Source organism: Lissotriton vulgaris, chromosome 3_1 (genome assembly GCF_964263255.1).
Source record: "Lissotriton vulgaris chromosome 3_1, aLisVul1.2, whole genome shotgun sequence".
NCBI classification, from domain to species: domain Eukaryota; kingdom Metazoa; phylum Chordata; class Amphibia; order Caudata; family Salamandridae; genus Lissotriton; species Lissotriton vulgaris.
In genome coordinates this window covers 92,681,103-92,708,761 of record NC_141689.1, presented here as the reverse complement: position 1 = coordinate 92,708,761, position 27,659 = coordinate 92,681,103, and the positions used below count along the sequence as shown (strand labels likewise).

Sequence of the window (27,659 nt, the reverse complement as noted above, 5' to 3'; positions counted from 1 at the left end):
AAATTGGATTGAACAATTGTAATGAAGGAAGCAGTCAGAAGTGGCAATACAGTCATCATGGACAGAAATGCCTACATGAGTGAGATTGATACACAACTAACTGCCTCACACATATGAAAAACTTAACTCCAACTCACTAATGGGCATTACTAAAATTATTAATACAAGGCTAGAAGAATGGAAAACCAACTGTGCTTAATGGCAGATCTAGAATAACCAACAATACAGGTGTAACCAAAAAAACAATAACCAGTACCAATTATATCGGACATCGGTTCACCCACTGAGAAGTTATAGGGTTCTTACGTCATCTGGTAACCAATCTACAATTCTATATTCAGGGCGCAAAGTGCATTCTGAACACGTTAGTTGATGTTCAATGGACATCAGACATGTTAATGGTTACCTTAGGCGTCTGTTCACTCTCTACCTGCACACCAACACAATTGGTCATCAAAGCAATAGGACATTTTCTGTGCCATAGATGATCCAACCTGTTAGACCGTTTACCCTAAATTAGCTCACACAGACCACCAAATTTGCATTTCATATTTCACACTTGTGTGAAATAACCAACATATATCATTCATGCGATATCACACACTTTAGCTACCATTCAAAGAACATCTATGAAATCTATGAATTCCTAATCAGGGTGAAAAATATTCACTGGAAAACTTTGAATACTGAATCACACACATGACAATTTTATGGTAACATTTCAGGTTACTGATGAAGGTAAATCAAATGCCAGAGGGGGTGACAGAGCTCTGCTGTTATGGTATATGGAAGAAAAGTGTCCTATAAACTGTCTCTGGCATTCACAGGCACTATCCCTGGGGGGGAGGGTCACCATTTAGTGTCTTTGCTTTTTGGTGCTCTACTAACTTGCCCCACAATCTACTTGGGATCCGGATTCACAGCTCTGCGCGCTAATCTCTATACGAGGTGGTTCAAGGAACCATAACAGATGTCTGACAGATGTGCTGAGCATATTTAATTGTTTTAGGATGCATGAGATAGGATGAGGCATGAACTGTGCTTGGGTCGCTCTCTCTTTTCTCTGACAACAGTGGGCAGGAGGCCTCGGCATCAATCCTTGCTTGGAGTGACTCTGGGCATTATAAAAAGTAGAGCTCTGTGTCGATAAAAGGAGTACCACTGAGTTGGGTAACAATAAACATATGTTATTCAGCACTTAACAAATACACATATTATGTTACAATACTAACAGCCTTATCTAATTCCAAATATGTCTCCAGTCATATTTGCCATTGGTATTTTAGGATTTGAGCTCTTATAGGAGCACACCAACACTTCAGAGTTTTTTCACACCGAATAAAAAGTCTCTTTAATGGTCATGGTGTTCTCTAAATTGGCCATCATCTCTCTAATGCCCATAGTTTTCGTAGTCTTCTCTTTAATATCAAAAGTATGTGTAAGGGTCATATTCTCAGTTACTGGCAGAGTCTCCTCTATAATGGCCATGGTGCCTAGAGGGGCCATATTCTCCAAGATGTCAACTTTGAGTACTACAGAACAAATAGAGAAATTGGTCATTGCAGAGTCTGGGGCCTAATAAAAACTCTGGCCAGTAAGAGATTTTTACCATGATAAAAAAGAGAAGGGCCATTTACATTATAAAGGTTATGGCCATTACAGACAAGACTATCGCAATTTTTGAGACCATGACCAATAAAGAGATTGTCAATCAAGACACTATAGCCATAAACATGCACTCCACTCCCTTCTCTAGCTCCCGGCTCGACGACGTATCAGCTTCAAGGCTTTGTGCCTAAATAAGTCCATGCAAGGGAATGGGCCTCCCATCAATTCAGCCATGATCCGTCCTTATAAGGCGAATAGGAAACTTTGGTCGGATGAGCTGTATCTGGCCGAAGTCCCCAGGATTAAGAAGTCCCGAAGAGGCAGAAGGCTTTTTTCATATAATGCAGCCAAACTCTGGAATTCCCTGCTGCTACACCTTTGCAGGGAATCCAACCATCTTGCCTTTAGAAAATTACCGAAGACATTTCTGTTCCCCTAAGCTCTTTCTGCCTCTTTACCTGCCTCTCTTGGGTCTGACCTAGCGCTGGGATGCTCCCGGGTAGCCATGCGTTTTTCAAATGTCCTTTTCATTTTATTTCATAAAAACCTCATGAGTTGTTAGATTCCCTCTTAAACTGGCTTCAGACGGGAGTATAGTACTGAATCAGTGCTGGTAGCAGCAGCTTAGATCAGTGGTAGATGGCGTTGAGGCTGTGGCATACATTATGTTTGACCTGTCTGCAGCCTTTGACATCGTCTCACCTCCCTTCAGTATCCTGCATCTTGCATTTAGGAATCAAAGGTAAGGCACTTGACCTACTTGCTTTCTTTCTATCTAAAGGATGTAATTCAGTAATATGCAGAGAGGTATTTTCCAGACCTTTTTCCTCTACGAAGTGGAGTTCTTTAACCGCTCCCATGCTCATGACGAGCTGAGCTCGTCATGGCCCGTGGAACGCTCCGGTGGGGGAAGAGTTCCCTTGCTGTGCTGAGCGTTCCATGGGACAGCTCAGCTCGTCATGAGCACAGGAGCGCCGTGCCTCATAACGAGCTGAGCTCGTCATGAGCATGTGGGCGCTGTGCGCGCCCCCCTGCCCCCCAGCACAGCGGGGGAATTACCCCCGCAGCGAAGGGGTTAAGGTCAAGTCCTATGCTGTTCAACCTTGATGTTACACCTCTGGCTAGACTGATTCAATCCTTTGTTCTCTGTGTACTGTCCTATGCGGACGACACACAAATTATTGTCACCATTATAGAGGACGTTTATTTGGCGGCCCTTAATTTTAAAAATTGTATTCGAGAAACCTGTGGCTGGATGAACAGCTGCCTTGAATGCGGACAAGGCAGAGGTTCTTGTTTTGTGCCATCTGCTCTCCGTCTGGTCTACTCACTGATGGCCTGAGCTTCTTGGCTCATCTCTTACTCCAGTCAGGTCAACTAAATACTTTGGGATTATTTTAGATAATAAGCTTACTTTTGATTCCCAAGTTAGTTGCAGTATTTCTGCTTGGTCCAATATAATTCAGTGCTTAAAGAAAACCTTTCTGTACAACTCTCTCGCCTCACCTAAAGAGGTAGAACTTGCTCTGGTTTCTTCTGGACTAGATTACTGCAACTCGCTCTACGTAATATTAATCAAATCTCTTGATAAGCTACGGAAAGTACAAAATGCAGCAATGCAGCTGATTCTTAGCATTCCGAAATATCAGCAGATTTTTCAGGAGCTTAAGAAATTGTACTAGCTTCCGGTAAGGAAAAGGAATGTGTTCAAAGTTCGGCTTCTGGCACACTAGTTGTCACATAATCTTGGCCCTAAATTTTCCATAGATAAGTTCCAATGGTATGTACTGAGGAAGCATCTGTGCTTGTATGTGAGCAAATCCGTGCTAAGCCCAGAATTTGGCGAGCCGGATGGGGAGGCAGATCCTTTTTTATGCTACAGCTAAACTCTGGTGTACTCTGCTTGGTCACATGACTGTGATTGACAATCATCTGTCATTCAGGTGAAGCCTAAAAACGTGGCTCTTTCACTCTAGTTCTGCTCAGATTATACAGGTTTCAATCAATCAAAATTCAATCAGGTGTTTGTTAAGCATGAATACTTGCCCGTAAGGATCTCAAGGCGCTGGAGGGGTGGTGGGGGTGGGGGGGGGGGGGTCGCAGGATCCAGTCCATCAAGGAGGGGGTCTATCGAAGAGCCAGGTTTTGAGGTTTCTTGCGAAGATAGGGAGCGATATTATCTGTCTGTGGTGGAGCGGAAGGTCGTTCCAGGCTCTGACACCGCAGAAGGAGAAGGATCAGCCTCCCAATCTGGTCTTTCTGGTGTGGGGGACCACGGTGTAGGAGAGCTGGGCTGATCGTAGGGTCCTTTGGGTCGGCTGTTCCAGTATGCTGGTCCTTGCGAGCGTGGGTTAGCATCTTGAAGGTGACTCTAGCTTCGATGGGGAGCCAGTGGGGTGTGTGCAGGTGCTGGGAGATGTGGCAGTTTCATGGCAGGTTAAGGACCAGTCTTGCAGCGGCATTTTGGATGTTCTGTAGCTTGTGCGTGAGGTTTTTATTTATTCCGGCATAGAGTGCTTCGCCGTAGTCGAGCCTGCTGGTGACCAGGGCATGAGTGACAATCTTTCTGTGTTCAAGGGGGATTCATTTGAAGGTCTTAAGTAGGAGGCAGAGGGTGTGGAAACAGGAGGACGAGAGAGTAATTCTGGCAGTGCATTTTGAGCTCTGAGTCCAGGATGATTCCCAGGTTGCATGCGAGGTCCGTGGGGGTGGGCAGGCTTCCGAGGGCAGGGGGAAACCAGGTGTAGTTACAGGTATCGAGGTTTGGGCCCATGATGAGTACTTCCGTTTTGTTGGTGTTTAGTTGGAGGTAGCTGTTTTTCATCCATTTGGCAACGGCTTCATTGCCTTTTCGAAAGTTGTGTCTGGCGGTGTTGGGCTCGTTGAATAGGAAGAAGATGAGTTGTGTGTCATCTGCGTATGGCAGTGTTGAGTCCGTAGGTTCTGACGATGGGGACGAGTGGAGCCATGTAGACGTTGAAGAGTGTAGGGCTGAGGGAGGACCCCGGGGGGACTCCGCAGGTGGTAGGTGTAGGGTCCGAGAGGAAAGGGGAGAGTCTGACCCGCTGCCGTCTGCTGGAGAGGAAGGAGCAGTTCCAGTTGAGGGCCTTGTCTTGGATACCTGCATCATGGAGTCTGCATATTACGGTGCGGTGAAAGACTGTGTTGAATGCTGCTGAGATGTCGAGGAGGATGAGGATTGCTGTTTCCAGTAAGGTATGGATGTTGTCTGTAGCGGCGAGGAGGGCGGTTTCCGTACTGTGTTTTTTTCTGAAGCCAGATTGGTAGGAGTTAGAGGATGTTGTGCTCTTCGATGAATGTGGCGAGTTGGCTGTTGAAGACTTTCTCAATGACTTTCGCTGGGAACGCGGGCAGGGAGATGGGTCTGTAGTTTTTAAGGTCGGTGGGGTCCTCCGAGGGTTTATTCAGGAGGGGGTTGATCTCAGCATGTTTCCAGTTGTCAGGGAACGAGGCGGGTGCCAGGGAGCGGTTGATGGTGTGGCAGAGCATGGGTGTGATGGTGTTGGCGGCTCAGTTGAAAATGTGGTAGAGGCAGGGGTCCGTGGGGGCCCTGGAGTGGATTTACTTCATCGTCTTCAGTGAGTCTTCGGTGGTGAGGGCTGTCCAGTTGTCGATCGCTGGCTTCAGGGTGTCTGGGTGGTTGGTGAGGGTTCAGTGTGTTGGTTGTCTTCGTCAAAGTTGTCGTAGATGCTCTTGTTTTTGAGGTGGAAAAGGGTGCTGAGTTTGTCAAAGAGGTCTTTTGAGGGAGGGATGTCTGTGGACTCACTGGTGGGTGGGTTGGGTGAACTCCTTGATGATGTTGAAGAGTTCTTTGCTGTTGTGTGTATGAGTTGAGATTCTGTCTTCAATTGCTTTTTTTCTCGTTTTTCTGATGAGTTGGTGGTGAGCGTTGGTGGCGGCTCTGAAGTTGTGGGATTCTGTGGGTTTGGTGTTCCTCCAGGCCTTTTCGAGGCGGCGGCAAGTGCGTCTAGACTCTCGATGTTCGCTGGTGAACCATCTAGCTTTCTTGGCATGGGTGTTGGTGAACCATCTAGCTTTCTTGGCATGGGTGGTGTTGTTTTTCTTGAGGGGGGCTATGGTGTTGGCGCTGCCGGAGATCCATCTGTGCAGGGTTCGGGCTGCGGTGTCGGGGTTGTCATTTTCCACGATGGTTGGGGTGTAGTTGCGGAGAGATGAGGTTAGCTGGTCGTCTGATTCTGGTCCAGTTTCTTCGTGGGAGCAGGTGCTGGGGTCTGTGGATGGTGGGTGTTCTGAAGGTGAAATGGACGCATCGATGGTCAATCCATGGTAGGTTTCCCACTCTACCTTCCTGGTTGGGCATGGAGTACTTAGCACCTTGATACCTTTGGGTATCTGTTCGTTATGTAAATTATTTTCATTATATTTTTATTTCATAGCACAGATTATTGCTACTTTAAAGAAGTGTACAATGATTGCAGAGATTATGGCCATCTTTGAGGCTAGAGACTTTACTGCTGCCACACAGAATATGGGTGTGTGGCCATTATAGACATTATGATCATTAATAAAGGCTCTGGCCTTTAAAGATACCACAACCATTATTGAGAATATGACCATTATGTTGGAAACAATGCTATTAAAGAAACTATTCTAAAGGAAGTGAAGATTGGAATGCTAAAATTATTCCCGGCCACTGGTAATTACTCGGGCCGCATCCCAGTCCATTGTTATTATACACACACCGTGCCACCTCAGTTTGGACACAGCCAGTGCTTTAAATGGGCCGGTACTCACCGGTACTGAGTACCGGCACTTCTTTTTTTTACCCCCGAGAGTACCGGCACTTTTTCCTTACAAAAGGAGAGTACCGGTACTCATAAAATGTGGTCGGCGTTTTAGGTTTATGTGAGCATGCGTCACATTTTTCACTGTGACACATGCTCACATAATGGCTGGAATGCGTGCCGTCCGTTGCGCTGTACTGACGAACCACAGCCAAGCAACGTCTGACGTCACCAGCCTTGTAGGTTTTGGCGCGAAGGGTCTGGCGCAAAGGGTCGGAAGGCCTTTTAAAAGGCCAGTTTCAGCTGGTTTTCCTTGTTTCGGTTTCCCAGCCATCGCAGGACGGAAAGCAGACTCGCAGAGCCACAGGATCGGCACGGGCGGAGGAAGAGCTACTGTGGAGGGATTTCGCCAGCCAGACCCAGCGAGGACCCCCCCACCAACTCCTCGGTGCATACGAGCCACAGGATCGGCACGGTCGGAGGAAGAGCTCAGCTACTGTGAAAGGATTTCGCCAGCCAGACCCAGCGAGGACCCCCCCACCAACTCCTCGGTGCATACGAGCCACAGGATCGGCACGGTCGGAGGAAGAGCTACTGTGAAGGGATTTCGCCAGCCAGACCCAGCGAGGACCCCCCACCAACTCCTCGGTGCATACAGGTTAGTACCATGCACGCGCACGCCTTTGGTTGTAGAACGATGGGCCCCTTGGAGATATGTAATGCAGGGAAGTGTAGCCGCCCCTGCATTACACAAGCGCAGTCCATAAAGTGCACACATAATTTGGGGCAGTTTATTACTGGAGCCGTTTCTGTTTGCACGTTTACTTGGTGACCCTTGTGACTTGGCGCCTCTCTCAGCAAAACATAATCATTTAAAAAACAGACTCCTAGCTGCAATTTACTTAGCAGGACCTTTGTAAAAAAAAGAATGACAACTTCTGCTACAGGAAGAGGGAGGGCACATTCAAAATCTGCAGCGCGGAAGAAATACAAAAATAGGGTCGGGGCATGTAAGTGATGACGTTGTGCAGAGCGCACACTTTTGTTTTTAAAGGATAAATGAAACCAGTGGCAGGGAACATGAGTGAGGCAGCGCACTATGGGTGACGATGTATTTGCATTATTTTCTTCGGGTGTGCCAATCAATCAATCAATCATTATTTCGAATGCAATGATCTCACACTAGTTTACTGCTTGTCACCAACAATGCCCAGTGTGCCCTTGCAAATAAATTGAACAATAGAGGGGCCAGTCCATGACAAGGGAGCAAGGCTGGGTTCTCCGGTGTTCCAACAGGTTGAGGAAGAAGGGAAGCTTAGCGCACAGAGGCTCTTCTGCGCTTCTAAAGCGCTATATACACAAAAGGTCCTGGTTTGCAGTTAAGTTAAAAAAAAGTACATGTAACCCCCGCCGGCGCACCCCTAAATACTGATTCTGTCGTTCTATTGATTATAAAGACAAAAACAGTATTTTGCGCCGGCGTGGGTCACACTCACTTTTTCTGCTGGACATATGCCATTACCAGCCGCCTCTGTGGTAATCCGGTAATGGCTTGATTGCTTATAGGAAATATTCAGTACTCTATCCGAATTTTCATAAGCACAGTCTGAGACACCATCTCCTGCCCGTCACCCTCTGGCAGCATATTATAAGGTATAAAAGGTAGTGCTGATGGGACAATTTCCCTTCATGGGTTCACATGGAAATTCTTTTTTAATTTAACTGAAAATGTGGTTGCAAAGAGTTTCGAACAGACAGGTTGCCTCACTTGTTTAGAACTGGGCCTGGAATGCTGAACACAGCATAATGTATATTTTTCACACACAGGATTTTTTTTTACAAGGGTTCGCTTTTTAATGTGTTTAAAAAAAAACATTTTCATTTGATAAAGGGAGGACTTCGAAAGGCTTTGCCATTAGTACCCAACAATCAGAGCTTTGTCTACAATTTGATTTCCATACATCCCTTCTGACTCCTGAGCCCTCAGTCCTGTGTGCTGTCTGTGGCCTGAGGAATGGCTTGCATGCAGCCTACATAAAATGGTTTGCTGAAAGCGGTCACTTTGAAATTCAAGCAGTGAAACTCGAGCAGGAGGCTCCACTTGCCTTTGATACACTGTACGCTTGTGAACAGTCCACTGCAGGATGCAGGAAGTTAGCTGGTATGTTAAGAAGATTTGGATACCTGTGGAAATTGGGTTTCAGTCGCAAGTGAACATTGCCAAAAAGTGCTTAATTTGTTCTTCCCTATCTCATGATATGTTTTTAACTATTTGCACTGAGTTTGCTAGCAGGTATTTACATTTTATTGAGTTAGAAATGTGTTTCGTCCTCCAACCTTTCTCTTTCCACTCCCTGTACCCCAGCATAATGTTCGCACACTTAACATTACAATAGTAGCACTTCTGCCAATGCCTACCATTGATTTGCAGACCCTACAGTGGCAGCTGGTGGCATTTGCATATGAAATCTCTTTATTGATGTCATAACTACACTTGCGCAAGTGCTTCATTAACCATCTTGCTTTCTCAAATATGCTTGAAAATGCACCATTGCAAAATTTGCTTGCAGATAGAATTCCCCGAACTCTATACTTATGTTGCTCAACCTTAATACGTGTGCTCGCTCGCCACCAGGCACTCATCCAGAACTTTTACGCCCCACCACTTTCAAATATCACCAGCCCCCACTGAAGCACACAATTTGGGAAAGTGGGGAAGCCCGGATTAATCCCAGGTTTTCTGGTTTCACATTGTCCAGTTGACCAGAAATCAGAAAATCTGGGATTAATCCTGGCTTCCACACTTTACCAAATTGTGTGATCCTACGCAACTGTTTATACTTTCCCTCCCTTTACTTCATTATCACATATAGGAGAACCTCGCAATATTGCTTTAGGATATGCGCTTTACAAAATCCTCCCATGTGTTTGATTGATAAATTATACTGACCATGCATAATGGGAACCCAGGCCGCTAAAGAGGATGAACATAGGTTCAATATTGGCATTGTTGTCAGGGTTGGGGTTAGTATTGTGGTTACTCAGTGGCCTCATGCATCAGCAGTAGTGTGATCATGCTACCCAGAGTTGCAGTGTGAAAAGCGCACAATAGTCAAGTGATATTGCCACAGACGGTGCTGCATTACACTGCAATAATCCTTTCTTGATGTATAATTGTGTTTTTGATGCATTATTGTCATCTTGGTGAAAACACTGACATGTAATTTGGTCCTCCCATGCCTCAGAACTCTACAGGTTCTATAAAGAACCTCACACCTTTAAGCAACCTTGTACGTTCTTGCTAATGCAGTGCCATAATGTAGGAACAGGATCATTCATCTTTCAGTACAACCAATCTATGCAGCTTTTATTGTGCTGGTGCTATGCAAGTTACAACAACACGCTCATTGTAAGTGAAATAGATCTCTGTGCACAATGCAAATCAAGACTTGGTTAGGGGAACCTACATCTTCCTTCAAAGTGAGGCTTCTGCTAGGACTCAATTATGTGATCCTGCACAGGTTACCTCATCTCTTTAACTCGCTTGACTTATGGATGGGACTGCTTGCTGTAATTTCAGAATTCGCCTTGTGTGCAGTTTATCAAATCAATATCAATTCATGCAAGATTTCATCTTGACAAGTCAGTTTACATCATCGGTGCCACATTTGTGTATTGTCATTGCAGATCAAAGCACATTTTTTTTCTTTCAGTTTAACTGCGTCGGGCTTCGTGAAACATTGTGAACAGGGAGAGGTCGGTGTCAGACGTTAGGTTGCTACAGATCCAAGTTCAATCTACGTGGTGAAAATGAGTTTGCTGAAGTGGTTGCAAAAGGATGCCTCTCAAGGCACTAAAAGGAAGCAAATGGAGCCGGAGCATGCTGACGATAGTGAATGTGTTGTATCTGATGGTGGTAATACTAATCATAATGCAGATGATTATATTACTGTGGACTCTGCTGTGCCTCAATCCAATGAGAATTTGTCCTGTTTGCCGGACAAAACACAGCTTTTTACCACATCTGCTACGACGGAGCTCAAAGAGGGGGACATACCAGACTGCTGGAATATTGAGCAAATGCAATATTTCTGTAAAGAATATAGCTGGCTAATTGTTGAAAGTAAAAAATTAGGCTGCTCAACATGTAGATCGCTAACAACACTAGGTGCAAATAAAACCCAAGGCTTAAGATTTGCACACGAATGGGCCAATTGCAATGTAACTCATTATGGAAAAGAGAAATGTAAGCAGCAGCTGTCCCTACGTAAAAAAATCAGAGAGCATAAATTTTCAACAGCTCATGTCACTGCAGAAAAAATTGCACAGGAGTCCCTGAGACAGAGCATGGAAAATCATACACGTTTAATGTACATGGCAGAACAGGAAACAACATGCCGTGTGTTTCGTACAGCATATAAAATAGGGAAACATGGGCGGCCATTTGTAGATATGTCACTTGATGTTGATGTGCAACAGCTGAATGGATTACATATGGGCCGTGTTCTACACAGTAACAATTCATGTGCTGACATTTTAGACCATATAGCTTCAGGCATGAGGAAAAAACTTGTACAGGACATATTGGAAAAAAAACGTAAAATATGCTTGTTAATTGACGAATCCACCACATTTAGTGGAAAATCTGTACTTGTCCTTTGCTTGCGTGCTGCGGTCGCAAATGATTCTGATGTGCGTACTTTTTTTTTTTACTTACTTGAACTTGATGGCACCACAGCTAAAGATATTATCACTGCTCTGACGGAGTGTCTACACAAGCATGGCTTGCATGAGGACTTTCTGCGAGAATGTTTGATCGCCTTGGCCTGCGATGGTGCATCAGTTATGCTTGGGAAGCAGGCCGGAGTTGCAACACAGCTTCAGGTTCGCTATCCAGGATTATTTGTGTGGCACTGTAGCAATCATCGGTTGGAGCTAGCTGTGGGAGATGTTATGAAAGAAATTTCAGGCATAAATCACTTTCAGATTTTCTTTGATAAACTTTATTCTTTGTACCATGCTTCACCTAAAAATCAAAGAGAACTGAGGCAGTGTGCAAAAGAAATTGAGCAGCGTTTTCTTGTGATTGGACGGATTCTTTCCATTCGCTGGGTTGCTTCCAGTGAAAGGAGTGTAAAGGCTGTTTGGCAGAGCTTCCCAGCACTACACCAGCATTTCACAAAAGCTGCTGCTGACCAAAAACGTGATGCCAGAGATAGAGCAAAGTATGCTGGTCTTAACAATATTCTGACCTCTTGCTCATTTGTAAAGAATGTTGGTGTCATGTTAGACGCTCTTGCAGAATTGAGTGACTTTTCACGCCAGCTTCAGCGCAATGACACAACTCTTCCTAATGCTGAAAAATTGCTGACCAGGGCAGTCAGGGTCTTTGAATCAATGGTTAACACCCCTGGTCCATACACTGAGGAAGCCATGGAAGCCTGCAGCAGCCTTAAATTCAGGGGTGTAGAACTGCATGAAAAGAGTAAATTTCCAATGATAAATGCAGGTCAATTCTACAGGAGCTTAGCGGAAAACCTAAAAACAAGATTTTCCACTACAAAATCGTCCCATGTCAGCACTAAAATGACAGACCCTCCCAAAGCAGACAACTTGCATTTGTTTACGCAGCACATAAAACTGCTTTATCCTGAAAACTGGCCAGAAGACAGCATGGATATACAGTATGGTGACAAGGATGTGAGGCAGCTCTGTCAAATCTTGAGAGTAAATGTGGTTGATAGCATCAGGGGATTTAGAGAATACAAGGAAGTAAAAGCTGCCTACATGCCTCTAGATTTTATGCCATTGATGAAAGCTGTTGAAACTATTGCTGTATCCACCAGTGAATGTGAAAGAAGCTTTAGCTCAATGAATGATCTGCTCACACCCAAGAGAAATTGTCTAGCCACAAATCGTCTGTCATCCCTTCTGTTCTTGAAATGTGTAGGCCCACTTGTTCAAAGGTTTGAACCCCTACCGTATGTTAAAACATGGTTGCAACTAGGAAGGAGATCAGCTGACGAGACAGCTTGTCGTTCACGCAACCAGGGGGTAGAAAAGTCCCCTTTTGAAGCTATGTGGACACTTTTTTGATGAATGACAAGATTTTTATAACATTTAATGGCAATTTCCAAGCTTCCAAATGCATTCCCACAAGATTTTTGTTTTTTGTATTTATCCAGTACTTTAGCTCGTATTTGCTGAATATGTTGGGCTTTAACTAAACTGTGTCCGGTAAGATTAATAAACTTTATTTTTTTTTTGCAATTGATCTTGGTGGACTGAATTCCAGACTGTACTTCATTAGACCAATGCCTCTGATAAAAAAGGAAAACCTGATGGCTCCCTATTCAATAATCTGTCAACTAGTATTGGTTGGTTGTCTGCTTTTCTTCTATAAGCTGGCCATGGTCGCTGAATCGGTGCATAATAAATGTGATTCATGTACCATTTGTGCACCAGCAATTTCATATGCAGCATTTGAAAGAGAATGTTAACAGTATCTTTAATACATGCAAGGGTATCAACAATATATTACAGATTTGAAGCAATTTGTCAGTATCGCACCCCAAAAAATTCTTGCGCCTTTTAACGTGACATTAGCCCCGCCCCTTGTCCCGCCTCCTAGCTCCGCCTTCTTGTCACGCCCCCAGGTCACAGCTCAATTTGATGAGTACCTGCACTTTTTTTTCCCATTTAAAGCACTGGACACAGCTATATGCAAATCAGTCTTGACCCTGCACCAATGGGAACAGTTCAGCCCGAACTGCCACACCAGGTCTTCCCTGAACAAGAACACAAGGACCCAGGGCTGGTTTCACCCTTGTTATGGGCCCAACAGCTAGCTATAGCTTGCGTCGAGTGACACAGTGTGTACAGGAACCATGTCTGAGCACAACCGTCCCACTTAGGGAGAAATACTAAAGTATATAAAAAGTAATGGATGGAATGCTTCAATTAATGTCAGTAAATGATAATTACTCAGGGCTGCATCCCAGTCCATTGTTATGGATTGGGATGTGGTCCCAAACGACATCCAGTGGCTGAGATTAATAGGAGTATTCGATTATCAAGGAGAGAGCGAGAGAGGCATGGGTAGCCAATCCGAATCCCCAAAGTGTTTATATGTAATCAAAAATGGACTGGTCTAACAAGGTTTAGTACAGGACTCAAAACTGTATGTATAGGGAACAGAATGTGTTCCTTCATGAAGCCCTCACCCACCAACCTAGTTGGTGGCATGCTTCATCATCGGGCCCACCCAGTGACACCGAATGTGTCCCGGGTGTGCTTCAACGCCTGTGTTACAGCAGAGCTGGTATGTTACTGAGAGTGCAGTAGTGGTGGAGTGATACGTGAACAGTTTGAAAACTATCCAGCAGTCCCAGTGCCCACGGGGGCTATCTTTAGTATCTGGGCCTCTGGTAGCGTTAACATCAAGGCAATGAATGTAGCTGGAGTGGTGATTATGAACTCCTGCATCCAGTTTTGAGTCCTGTACTAAACCTTGTTAGACCGGTCCATTTTTGATTACATATTAATATGAGTATTCCATCCATCACCTTGTTGCTTCTTACATTTGATGCCATAATTGTGCTGGGTATGCCCAGACTTGGGTCCTGGACTCTCTGTGCCACTAGAACCAAGCTGTGCTTGGCTGAAGAGCCCGCATACGTGTGAAACAAGTCCTAGGTTGCTTGTGCTCTGGGTTAGAAGGACTTGGCCTGGCAGTTTGGGTTGGACTGTTCCCAAGAGGAGGAGGGTCAAGACTGATTTGCACATATCTGGTTCCAAACTGCTATAATTGTTGCATGCTATAACACTGGCTTGTCAGGTTTTCTATTCTAACCCCCATTTGTGTCTTGAAATAATGCAAACGTTAATATAATTTCCAAGGGATGGTCTTTCTCCTCATTAAGGGATTGCAAAGTAATGACAATATACTGATTAGAGTAATGATGCTGAATTGGTTAAAAACAGTGCTTTTGGAGAAACACAACCTCCAAAATCAGTTCTTGTCCCAGTGCATTGATGTATGATATGGAGTAGCACAAGGACAATAGCCATAGTTTAATGAGTAACTACCACAGTGTTGATACCCTAAATGTAGCAGGAAAAGGTAATGTAACAAACGGAACCCATACTACTCTCTGTTTAGACTAAAGAGTGACTTGTAAGGATTACTTAAATACATGTGGCACAATACTGGGCTACAATGATCATTCAAAGGTAAATGAAATAGTCTGCGCTCATAAGACCCCAATTGTGCCGGGTGCAGGGAAGCCTTCTCCAAGTGCCTCCTTCAAGAAGAACCGGTTAATGGCTTCTCCACGTGCCTCCATTAAGAAGAACCTGTCAATGGCTTCTACAAGTGCCTCCCTCAAGAAGAACCTGTCAATGGCTTCTCCAAGTGCCTCCTTCATGAAGAAGCTGTCAATGGCTTCTCCAAGTGCCTCCTTCAAGAATAACATGTCAAGGGCTTCTCCAAGTGCCTCCTTCAAGAAGAACCTGTCAATGGCTTCTCCAAGTGCCTCCTTCAAGAAGAACCTGTCAATGGCTTCTCCAAGTTCCTCCTCCAAGAAGAACCTGTCAATGGCTTGTCCAAGTGCCTCCCTCAAGAAGAACCTGTCAATGGCTTCTCCAGGTGCCTCTTTCAAGAAGAACCGGTCAATGGCTTCTCCAAGTTCCTCCATCAAGAAGAACCTGTCAATGGCTTCTCCAAGTTCCTCCTCCAAGAAGAACCTGTCAATGGCTTCTCCGAGGGCCTTCTTCAAGAAGAACCTGTCAATGGCTTCTCCGAGGGCCTTCTTCAAGAAGAACCTGTCAATTGCTTCTCCAAGTGCCTCCTTCAAGAAAAACCTGTCAATTGCTTCTCCAAGTTCCTCCTCCAAGAGGAACCTGTCAATCTCTTCTCCAAGTGCCTCCTTCAAGAAGAACCTGTCAATTGCTTCTCCAAGTTCCTCCTCCAAGAAGAACCTGTCAATGGCTTCTCCAAGTGCCTCCTTCAAGAGGAACCTGTCAATTGCTTCTCCAAGTGCCTCCTTCAAGAAGAACCTGTCAATGGTTTCTCCAAGTGCCTCCTTCAAGAAGAACCTGTCAATGGCGTATCCATGTGCCTCCTTCATGAAGAAGCTGTCAATGGCTTCTCCAAGTGCCTCCTTCAAGAAGAACCGGTCAATGGCTTCTCCAAGTGCCTCCTCCGAGAAGAACCTTTCAATGGCTTCTCCAAGTGCCTCCTCCGCGAAGAACCTGTCAATGGCTTCTCCAAGTGCCTCCTTCAAGAAGAACCTGTCAATGGCTTCTCCAAGGGCCTCCTTCAAGAAGAACCTGTCAATGGCTTCTTCAAGTGCCTCCTCCGAGAAGGACCTGTCAATGGCTTCTCCAAGTGCCTCCTTCATGAAGAAGCTGTCAATGGCTTCTCCAAGTGCCTCCTTCAAGAAAAACATGTCAATGGCTTCTCCAAGTGCCTCCTTCAAGAAGAACATGTCAATGGCTTCTCCAAGTGCCTCCTTCAAGAAGAACCTGTCAATGGCTTCTTCAAGTGCCTCCTCCGAGAAGGACCTGTCAATGGCTTCTCCAAGTGACTCCTTCATGAAGAAGCTGTCAATGGCTTCTCCAAGTGCCTCCTTCAAGAAGAACATGTCAATGGCTTCTCCATGTGCCTCCTTCATGAAGAAGCTGTCAATGGCTTCTCCAAGTGCCTCCTTCAAGAAGAACCGGTCAATGGCTTCTCCAAGTGCCTCCTCCGAGAAGAACCTTTCAATGGTTTCTCCAAGTGCCTCTTCCGCGAAGAACCTGTCAATGGCTTCTCCAAGTGCCTCCTTCAAGAAGAACCTGTCAATGGCTTCTCCAAGTGCCTCCTTCAAGAAGAACCTGTCAATGGCTTCTCCAAGTGCCTCCTTCAAGAAGAACCTGTCAATGGCTTCTTCAAGTGCCTCCTTCAAGAAGAACCTGTCAATGGCTTCTTCAAGTGCCTCCTCCGAGAAGGACCTGTCAATGGCTTCTCCAAGTGCCTCCTTCATGAAGAAGCTGTCAATGGCTTCTCCAAGTGCCTCCTTCAAGAAGAACCTGTCAATGGCTTCTCCAAGTGCCTCCTTCAAGAAGAACCTGTCAATGGCTTCTGCAAGTGCCTCCTTCAAGAAGAACCTGTCAATGGCTTCTTCAAGTGCCTCCTCCGAGAAGGACCTGTCAATGGCTTCTCCAAGTGCCTCCTTCATGAAGAAGCTGTCAATGGCTTCTCCAAGTGCCTCCTTTAAGAAGAACATGTCAATGGCTTCTCCAAGTGCCTCCTTCAAGAAGAACATGTCAATGGCTTCTCCAAGTGCCTCCTTCAAGAAGAACCTGTCAATGGCTTCTCCAAGTGCCTCCTTCATGAAGAAGCTGTCAATGGCTTCTCCAAGTGCCTCCTTCAAGAATAACATGTCAAGGGCTTCTCCAAGTGCCTCCTTCAAGAAGGACCTTTCAATGGCTTCTCCAAGTGCCTCCTTCAAGAAGAAGTGGTCAATAGCTTCTCCAAGTGCCTCCTTCAAGAAGAACCTGTCAATGGCTTACCCAAGTGCCTCCTTCAAGAAGAAGCTGTCAATGGCTTCTCCAAGTGCCTCCTTTAAGAAGAACATGTCAATGGCTTCTCCAAGTGCCTCCCTCAAAAAGAAGCTGTCAATGGCTTCTCCAAGTGCCTCCTTCATGAAGAAGCTGTCAATGGCTTCTTCAAGTGCCTCCTTCAAGAAGAAGTGGTCAATGGCTTCTCCAAGTGCCTCCTTCAAGAAGAACCTGTCAATGGCTTCCCCAAGTGCCTCCTTCAAGAAGAAACGGTCAATGGCTTCTCCAAGTGCCTCCTTCAAGAAGAACCTGTCAATGGCAGGTCCAAGTGCCTCCTTCAAGAAGAACCTGTCAATGGCTTCTCCAAGTGCCTCCTTCAAGAAAAACCGGTCAATGGCTTCTCCAAGTGCCTCCTTCTTGAAGAACCTGTCAATGGCTTCTCCAAGTGCCTCCTTCAATAAGAACCGTTCAATGGCAGGTCCAAGTGCCTCCTTCAAGAAGAACCTGTCAATGGCTTCTCCAAGTGCCTACTTCAAGAAGAACATGTCAATGGCTTCTTCAAGTGCCTACTTCAAGAAGAACATGTCAATGGCTTCTCCAAGTGCCTACTTCAAGAAGAACATGTCAATGGCTTCTCCAAGTGCCTCCCTCAAGAAGAACCTGTCAATGGCTTCTTCAAGTGCCTACTTCAAGAAGGACCATTCAATAACAGGTTCAAGTGCCTCCTTCAAGAAGAACCTGTCAATGGCTTCTCCAAGTGCCTACTTCAAGAAGAACATGTCAATGGCTTCTCCAAGTGCCTCCCTCAAGAAGAACCTGTCAATGGCTTCGCCAAGTGCCTACTTCAAGAAGAACCTGTCAATGCCTTCTCCAAGTGCCTCCTTCAAGAAGAACCTTTCAATGGCTTCTCCAAGTGCCTCCTTCAAGAAGAACCGTTCAATGGCAGGTCCAAGTGCCTCCTTCAAGAAGAACCTGTCAATGGCTTCTCCAAGTGCCTCCTTCAAGAAGAACCTGTCAATGGCTTCTCCAAGTGCCTCCTTCAAGAAGAACATGTCAATGGCTTCTCCAAGTGCCTCCTTCAAAAAGAACCTGTCAATGGCTTCTCCAAGTGCCTCCTTCAAGAAGAACCTGTCAATGGCTTCTCCAAGTGCCTCCCTCAAGAAGAACCTGTCAATGGCTTCTCCAAGTGCCTCCTTCAAAAAGAACCTGTCAATGGCTTCTCCAAGTGCCTCCTTCAAGAAGAACCTGTCAATGGCTTCTCCAAGTGCCTCCCTCAAGAAGAACCTGTCAATGGCTTCTCCAAGTGCCTACTTCAAGAAGGACCTGTCAATGGCTTCTCCATCTGCCTCCTCCAAGAAGAACCTGTCAATGGCTTCTCCAAGTGCCTCCTTCGAGAAGAACCTTTTAATGGCTTCTCCAAGTGCCTCCTTCAAGAAGGACCTGTCAATGGCTTCTCCAAGTGCCTCCTTCAAGAAGAACCTGTCAATGGCTTCTCCAAGTGCCTCCTTCAATAAGAACCGTTCAATGGCAGGTCCAAGTGCCTCCTTCAAGAAGAACCATTCAATAGCAGGTCCAAGTGCCTCCTTCAAGAAGAAGCTGTCAATGGCTTCTCCGAGTGCCTTCTTCAAGAAGAACATCTCAATGGCTTCTCCAAGTGCCTCCCTCAAGAAGAACCTGTCAATGGCTTCTCCAAGTGCCTCCTTCAAGAAAAACCGGTCAATGGCTTCTCCAAGTGCCTCCTTCTTGAAGAACCTGTCAATGGCTTCTCCAAGTGCCTCCTTCAATAAGAACCGTTCAATGGCAGGTCCAAGTGCCTCCTTCAAGAAGAACCTGTCAATGGCTTCTCCAAGTGCCTCCTTCAAGAAGAAATTGATAAAGGCTTCGCTGTGAGCCTCCTTCAAGAAACACCCAACAATGACACTGTTCAGGGAAGCCATGGCCAAGTGTCTCCTTCCAGAAGAACCTAGCAATGGCTTCACCAAGTGCCTCCTTAAAGAAGGACCTGAAAACTGAACTGTTCGGGGAAGTCTTCTTTAAGTGTCTACTTCAATAAGAAGTCACCAAAGGGCTTAACAATACTAAGATTCAGTACGAAAGAATTGGACCTTCCCTATGGACAATCTGATGAGAACCCCCTTGCGCCAAAGGATCAATGAAGGATTAAATGAGTTTTTTTTTAACAAAATGCAGTTTGTATAATATCCCGCATTTTACTCATACAAGAAATATTTTACAAAAATGACATCATGAGGACCACATAAGCAGACCTTCCGCATTGCCCATTGTTTAATTAGTATTCTCTTCAAGAAAGCCACTGCAAAACCAGAACATTCAAATTGCAAACATTACTCATTGATATCTGAACACTGAAGAAGCTAGAAAGCTCTAGGAACTTAACTACATAGGCATCGCCTATTGTTTGTCTACTTCGCAAAGCCAAACAAAATAGGAGACAAACAGTATACGCCAGTATATCACGTACTGTTTTCATGAAACCTTATTCCATTAAAAAAAAAAATGAATTGTTTTTTTTTTCTTGCTAACTGCATTGAAAGAAACATGTAAAATATAAACTACTTAATGGACATATATGCAATGCTTAATTTGTGTCTGTGGTTTTCTGTGCTCGGCACCAGCACTTAATTGTCAACACCAGCACTTATCACAGCCATGGTGGCGTTGTCGGTCTAATTTAGAAACGAGCACAACAGTTGTTTATTAATTCAATAAACATCAAAAAGGACTAATACCTGCCACTGATAGCTTTGGGTGGCTGGAATGGTCAGAATTGTCAGACTTGTAGTAGTACGATGGTTCGCAGTTACGTTGGTACTAGGAGCAATGGGTAGTGAAAACCTCAGTGGCCTCCTAACCAGGACCCTGGCATTTATTGCCTAAATTAAGCACTGGTAATATCTTCCTATTTTGCTATATTTGACTTTCAATGACATTTACAAATCATTCTGCCGTCCACCTCGTGGTGGTTTATGATATCAGTAGAGACCCCCTCAATGGCAACATACGACCATATCACAAAATTACATGTTATGTATTCTCTAGATATATCATGTACTTCCGCGAGTGTTATAGTAACACTTACACACAATCTAATTCCCCATCAAAAGCCATTACTGAATATACAAGATCAACCAATAAAATGTACCTGCCTTTGGTAATATTTTCAATGTTCCATTTGAAGTTTGTTGATTTATGGGCTGGTCAGGTACCCCAAATGTAGATATATTTATAGTTCGGTCCATGGAACATGTGATAGCTGGAAAAAAAAAATATGTGCACAATATAAAATATTGGTGGGGAATATGCATACAAATTGTATCCATACATTAGATTTAACGTGTACCATTCATATTTCAAACTCAACTGTTTGCTTTTGAGTAAAAGCAATCTGTAACTCATTTTTTATTTTTTCTAATTATTAAAAATGGAAAAAGAGGACAAGATTATCATTGAATGATATGAGGTTTCTTAACATTCTATAAATCACCTGCTGAAACCAGACTCTACACTATACAGACTCAAAACCATACACAAATATCACAGCAGGAATGGGATCAGAAATAGTCCCGACATCCCCCCCTAAAAAAGTGGCCCACTTTTGGAGGATCAGCCCCATTTTCCGAAACTCTACTTGGTTAGCATCAGGGGACTATCTTAACATCAGCAGCCTTTAAAATTCCACTAGTACTCACTGTGCCACTGAAAACAAGCTGCACCCGACTGATGAGCCCTATCCAAGGTGAAACTGGTCCCAGGATGCTTGTTTCCGGTCTAGGGAGGACCTGGCTTGGCAGTTCGGGCGGGGCTGTTGCCATTGGAGCAAGGTCAAAACTGATTCGCATATGGCTGGGTCCAAACGGAGGTGGCATGGTGTGCAAAATAACAATGGACTGGGATGCAGCCCGGATATTTACCAGTGGCGGAGATTAATTCAAGCATTCCATCCATCACTTTCTTGTACACTTCATTTCACTGGTACAACACTCTTAGCTTCGAGCACTCGGGATCACTGGTATGCCGCATGCAGCTTGCCAAGTCAGGTTGGAGTGTCCAGACAAGTAGCAGAGTGAGGGATGGAGCGCTTGTGCTTTACATCAGTTTCCTTTTCTGTCTGCTGGGCGTGGCCTGGGTTAAAGTATTTGAGAAGGGTTTCAGCTCGTGCATGATTTAACAGCGGGATGCCCTCCTCCTGGTGCAGTGAAGGTGTAGCCGTGTCCTATGCCTGAAATGACACGAAGCAGAGCAAGAGGGATCACTGCACATGACTCTACCATCCTTGATTTTTGCAGCTGTGGTTGTGGCGGTTGATAGCTTTGTGGGCAACGCAGAGTGCCTTGAAGGCAGAGTGTTTGACTATAGTTAGCCACTGAAGCTCTTGGAGCACTTGTATTGTGGGTTCCCACACTGCAGGGTCTAGGAACTGCTTTGCTGTCGAGCTTTAGATGCTTTTAATTTTTTGTTACAGCAAACAAATGATGGACGGAATGCTGAATAAATCATACATTCACCCCCAGTCAAGAGATCCGAGTTAAATCCATTGTTCTTTTGCTCACCATCCCACCCCAGTTTAGACCCAGTCATATGCAAATCAGTCTTGACCCTGTGCCCAAACTGCCAACCCAGGTCCTCCCAAGATCGAAAACAAGCATCCTGGGGCCAGTTTCTGGGCATTACCCTTCATCAGCCAGGCTAGCTTGAATCCAGGGACACAGTGAGCAAGGGACACATGTCTGGAGCACTAAGAGTGGGGCCCAAGATAAAGACAATTTCTGTCTTTTTGAGGCCAGCAAAGGGTGAGCGTGGCCTGTAGGTTCTGAGGTAAGACAAGAATGTGTGGAAGGGCATATATGATGTAAAAAAACACTTCTTGTGACAATATTCACAAAGTTCAGCAGACGGTCAGAGTCCATGATCACTCAAGAGGTTTCTTCCTCCATTTGATGTTGATGGCCGGTGTGGACATCCTGGGCCCGAATGGTTGCATGTTGGTAGTTCCCGCTGTGACAATGTGGGTTGATATTTTGCCAACCAGTGTCTGTCATCATTGGATTGGCACTGCGCCCACTAGTGAGTCTGTACCATCAGTGGATTTATATTGTGTACCACAGGGTCCTCAGTGAATGGGTATTGTGATCACTGGTACCTCACTAGAGGCAGTGGATTGCCATTGGGCCATCACTGACTCACTATTATCAGGGGCTCGGTTCAGTGCCCAGCAGTGGCACAGCATCTTAAGCAGCTCATTGTCACTTCAGTAGCTCGATATTGTACTCTTCAGTAGCTCGCTATCATCAGTGGACTGGTATTGTGCCCACCAGTTACACCCTACTACCAGTGTATTGGCTTTGCGTCCATCAGTGCCTCTGGTCTTCAGTGCATTGGTATTTTGCCCGTCAGTGCCCCGGGTCTTCAGTGCCTTAATATTGTGCAAGTCAGAGCCTCCGGGTCTTCAGTGTATTGATATTGTGCCCCTCAGTGCCTCGAGCCTTCAGTGCATTGGTATTTTGCCCGTCAGTGCCCCGGGTCTTCAGTGCATTGATATTGTGCCCGTCAGTGACTCCGGGTCTTCAGTGTATCGATATTGTGGGCCATCAGTGCCTTAGGGTCTTCATAGCATTGAAATTGTGCCCGTCAGTGCCTCTGGGTCTTCAGTGTATTGATATTGTGCCCGTCAGTGCCTCAGGGTTTCAGTGCATTGATATGGTGCCCCTCAGTGCCTCGAGTCTTCAGTGCATTGATATAGTGACCGTCAATGCCTCTGGGTCTTCAGTGTATTGACATTGTGCCAGTCAGTGCCTCAGGATCTTCAGTGCATTGGTATTGTGCCAGTCAGTGCCTCAGGGTCTTCAGTGCATTGATATTATGCCCCCCAGTGCCTATAGTCTTCAGTGCACTGATATTGTGCCCGTCAGTGCCTCAGTGTCTTCAGTGCATTGGTATCGTGCGGTCAGTGCCTCAGTGACTTCAGTGCATTGGTATTGTGCCCGTCAGTGCCTCAGTGTCTTCAGTGCATTAGTTTTATGCCCATCAGTGCCTCGGGTCTTCAGTGCATTGATATTGTGACTATCAGTCAAACCACTGATGTTCAATATCTACCTCTCCCCATTGGCCACTCTAATCGAATCTTGGGGCATGAAGGTAGTCTCTTATGCTGGTGACACGCAGATGGTGTTCTCTTTTAAAGAACATTTAGTGGTGGCAGCTTTTCATAATTTCAAAGAATGCCTGAAAAAAATCTCAGTGTAGATGAATGAGAATTGCCTGAGACTGAATGCCGAGAAGACAGAAATCTTGTTCTTCAGTCAGGCATCACCCCCTGCATCGAACCTTTGGTGGCCTACAGAACTGAATCCACCCCCAATTTCAGCTGATTCAGCTAGAAATCTGGGAATCAGATTGGACAAAGACCTTTCTTTTAAGACGCAGACGTGTCACGTCTCTTCCATGTGCTTTTGGAAACTAAGCTCTATTAGGATATTCATACGCTTTCTGCCGGAGAAATGCTGTAAGATTACGATCCATGCTCTGGTGACCTAACAGCTGGACTACGCCAATAGCCTTAATCTGGCTAGACTGCTTCGGCGGGTACCCCTTCAACATCATATCTCCCCTCATCCGAGCCAGCTCCACTGGCTTCCGGTAATCAGAAAGAAAGAAAGAGTTCAAGTCATTGATCTTGGCTTTTAGAATCACCAGATACTTAGGTCCTAGTTATCTCAAGAAGAGGCTGCAGCGAGATCATCAGAAATGGGCCCTGAGATCCATCACCTGCGACTCCTTCGGGTTCCACGCTTCTCCAAAGCCCGACAAGATGGCAAATCCTTTTCGGTAAAAACAGCGAAACTGTGAAACTCTTTTCCGGACCACCTCTGCCTAATTGAAACAAAACCCGAATTCAGGAAAAAGTTAAAAACCTGGCTCTTTAACCAGTCTTAAGGGCCCACTTGAACCTCTGGCTAGTCCGCTATTAGCGCCGGGACACCTCTTCTGAGGTAGCCGCGTGCTCTAGAAATGACTATTAAATTAAAATTAAATTAAATCAAATCAGTGTTTCAGGTCTTCAGTGTATTGGTATTGTGACCGTCAGTGACTCAGGGTCTTCAGTATATTGGTATTGTGCTCGTCAGTACCTCAGGTCTTCAGTGCATTGATGTTGTGCCGATCAGTACCTCAGGGTCTTCATTGTGTTGGTGGTGTGCCCAGCAGTGCCTCGGGGGCTTCAATGCATTGGTATTGTTCCAGTCAGTGCCTCAGGGGCTTCAATGCATTGGTATTGTGCCAGTCAGTGCCTCATGGTCTTCAAGGCATTGGTAGTGTGCCAGTCAGTGCCTCAAGGGCTTCAATGCATTGGTATTGTGCCAGTCAGTGGCTCAGGGTCCTCGGTGCATTGATATTATGCCCCTCAGTGCCTCTAGTCTTCAGTGCACTGATATTGTGCCCGTCAGTGGCTCAGGGTTTCAGTGCATTGGTATTGTGCCCGTCAGTTCCTCAGGGTTTCAGTGCATTGGTATTGTGCCCGTCAGTGCCTCAGGGTCTTTAGTGCATTGGTAATGTACCGGTCAGTGGTTCAGGGTATTCAGTGTATTGGTATTGTTGCCCGTCAGTGGCCCAGGGTCTTACGTGTATTGGTATTGTGCCAGTCAGTGCCTCAGGGTTTCAGTGCATTGGTGCTGTACCAGTCAGTGGCTCAGGGTCTTCAGTGCATTGGTATTGTGCCCGTTAGTGCCTCAGGGTCTTCAGTGCATTGGTATTGTGCCCGTCAGCGCCTCAGGGTCTTCAGTGCATTGGTATTGTGCCAGTCAGTGCCTCAGGGTCTTCAGTGCATTGGTATTGTACCAGTCAGTGGTTCAGAGTCTTCAGTGCAATGGTTTTGTGCCTGTCAGTGGGTCAGGGTCTTCAGTGCATTGGTATTGTGCTAGTCAGTGCCTCAGTGGCTCACTGTCATCAGTGGATTGGTGTTCCATACATTCATTGAGTGGAGCTGGTAAACAACAGCCATTAAAGGCATGTTAGGCAGCATTGACAGCCCCAAGGAGGTTAGGGGTGTCTCCAGACTGAGTTCGTAGGGAGACCAAAACCAGCACTGTGTATCCAGGGCATCTCTGCCACCCTCCCGGTCACAGAAGAGCAGCCATACACCAGTGTAAGGCGAGACTAGCGCAGCATGAGCTCAGTGGAAGCTCTTGGGCCGCAGCGCTTTGGAGTAGCCAGAAAATGTCAATACTCCCCACTTTGATCCTTACATTGATTGTCATCAGGTGAGCGGAGTAAGTAGGCTGTGTCCAGCCTAGAAGAGCTCCCTTCATCTCACCCTCGCTTCGTCCATCTGTCTCTCCATCCTTTAAGACTTTAATGCATCTGTCCATCCATCTAGACATCTTTTCATATTTCCATCCAACCATCCTTTCACCATTCCATCCTTCCTTTACCATTCGGTCTATCCATCCTTTCACCATTACACTCTTCATTAATCCTTCTTTCCTTCCAGTCATTTATCCATCCATCCTTTTTCATCCATCGATCATTTCACCCGGCTTTTATCAATTCACCAACCCATCCATTTGTCCGACCACTCGTTGACTCAGCCGTTCATCAGTCTAGCCATTCTTTCACCCACACGTTAATATTGTTTTCAACTTTCACCAATTAGTCCTTTCCGCCTTGCATGCATCTTTCCTAGTGCACTGACATTTCTTCTTGTCAGTTTCTTTCATCTACTTGTATGCCATAAATGCCACTCTTCCTTCCAGCCCTCTCACACAGTCTCAGTAGCACAGCCAATGTATTATTGGCCTTAGTGCAAGAAAAAATACTTGGACCCTCAGCTGTTATTTAAATGGTAAAATACAACAACAAAAAATCTGAGTTCAGTGGGCCCTCAGGTCTTTGGACCTCGGTGGCACTGCAACACCAATGGAAGCTACACCTCTGCAAACTATTTTCCTGACTTTCACCTTTTGGGCCTCTTTTTCTACGATTGGTTTTGCATCCCAAACCTCTGTTACAGTTTCCCTTACGTTGTTTGTTAAGAACTTCTTTCTGTAGAGCTGCAGACAGACATGGCCGATAAATATATGTCAACAACCCTGCACATCTTAAGCTGTGAAAGTGGGGGTTCACTATGTCACTGACTGCAGTGCACATGGATAGTTCTTGGCGTCTCTCTGGGGTTAGGGGGGGTGAGACAAGAGCCAACAAGGTCTTGAGGACTGGAGGCGCAGCTGCCATGAAATACTGCCTCAGCACAGTTAGGAGCTACCAGCACCGGTCTGAACACAGCAAACAGTGACCCTGTTGGTTAAAAAAGATATTAAAACACAGGCCAACTGGAGCGCGCACAACGCCAAACAAGATGGCCGCCTAGCCCCGGAGCTCCGTATCGCAATGGGAAATCCTGCGGTGATTTTCGAAGTCACATCAGCTTTTTCACATTGAAACAGAGAGTTTCATGTGTCGGAAGTGCCCCAGAGTGGTCTTCTTCCATTATTATGGCTTTTTCCACCTTTTTCAATGAAAACATCGCAAAACTACTGCAGCTCTTCTACAGCCGCCATTTTTAATTCATCTGAGATTACATTTTTTTCTGGTTCAGAGGAGGATTTATAATTTTAGCACAGTATATTGTGCAGTTATGTTCAGGAGTTTTCTTCACGCTGTGGGGTGCTTGCTGATGATCTCTCTTGCTCCAACTGAGTTTCTCCTCCTTTGCTTTATGGGTTGGAGTAAGAAACTGTTACTTACTAATAAGAGATACACTGCTCACACTCCTGTGTCCGATTCTTCTCATATGGATTCTGCTCTTCAAGATAACAGCAAAATGGCACAATCTGGATCTTCAAAGTCGACAGTTTCGCCAACATCTTCAATCAAAATGCAGATTCCAGCCTCTGCCAAAAAACGTTAAACAAGACCCACCTCTCCACAAAAGTCTGTTTCTCTGGTGTCTCTGTACATTGTTTTAGAGGAGTTTTGCACTTTGTACCCATTTGTTGAGGAAACCAATTCCCGCTTACAAGTTATAGATACCAAATGGTTATCTATGGAATCCCGTATTACCATTGTGGAGAAACAAGTTGATGACCTACAGAATGTATCCACCAAATTGGTTGCCCTGGTGAGGGAGGCCCTCTCGTTGAAGAAATCAGAGGAAGATCTTGAAAATTGAAATAGACGCAATAATCTCTGCTTTTATGGTCTTCCCAAGCGTTTGAAGGGTTATGAGCCCATTTCTTTAACATTTTTCTCATAAAGCTTCTTGACCTTCCTGTATCTACAAACTTGAATATTCAACGAGCGCACAGGCTGGGTCCCCGCTTATCTTCATCATCTGCTCCTTCAAAACCACGGGGTGTGATTTTTCTATTTTTGAAATGTACAGACCTGTTACAAGTTTTAAATGCAGCTAAACATAAAAAGCAGCTTGTTTGGTCAGGCTCTAAAATATATATATCCCAGGATGTTTCTTCATCAACAGCTAAACGACGGAAAGAATTCCTCGATCTTCGTCCAGCTTTACGTTCGCTTGGAGCACGTTATGGACTATTTCACCCTTGTTTGTTCAAGGTCACTTTCCAAAATAATACTTCTACCTTTGATGATCCGGCAGAACTGAAGAAATTCATTCATTCACACTCCGCAACGTCTGTGAAAATTTCTGGTCCTCTTTCCTCTACGTCCTCCATACCTTGACTCTCTCCTATTTCATTGCAGACAGGATTTTATTCG

The 27,659-nt window shown here is 45.4% G+C and overlaps 1 protein-coding gene across 1 annotated transcript in view; it reads right to left on the bottom strand.

Moving 5' to 3' along the window:
* ADAM33 (ADAM metallopeptidase domain 33) overlaps positions 1–27,659 on the bottom strand; it is a 227,705-nt gene that overhangs the window by 159,147 nt on the left and 40,899 nt on the right. The window contains exon 2 of the mRNA XM_086962852.1: positions 20,084–20,190. Coding sequence (XP_086818978.1) covers positions 20,084–20,190 — 107 coding nt within the window. The remainder of the gene's footprint in view (positions 1–20,083; positions 20,191–27,659) is intronic.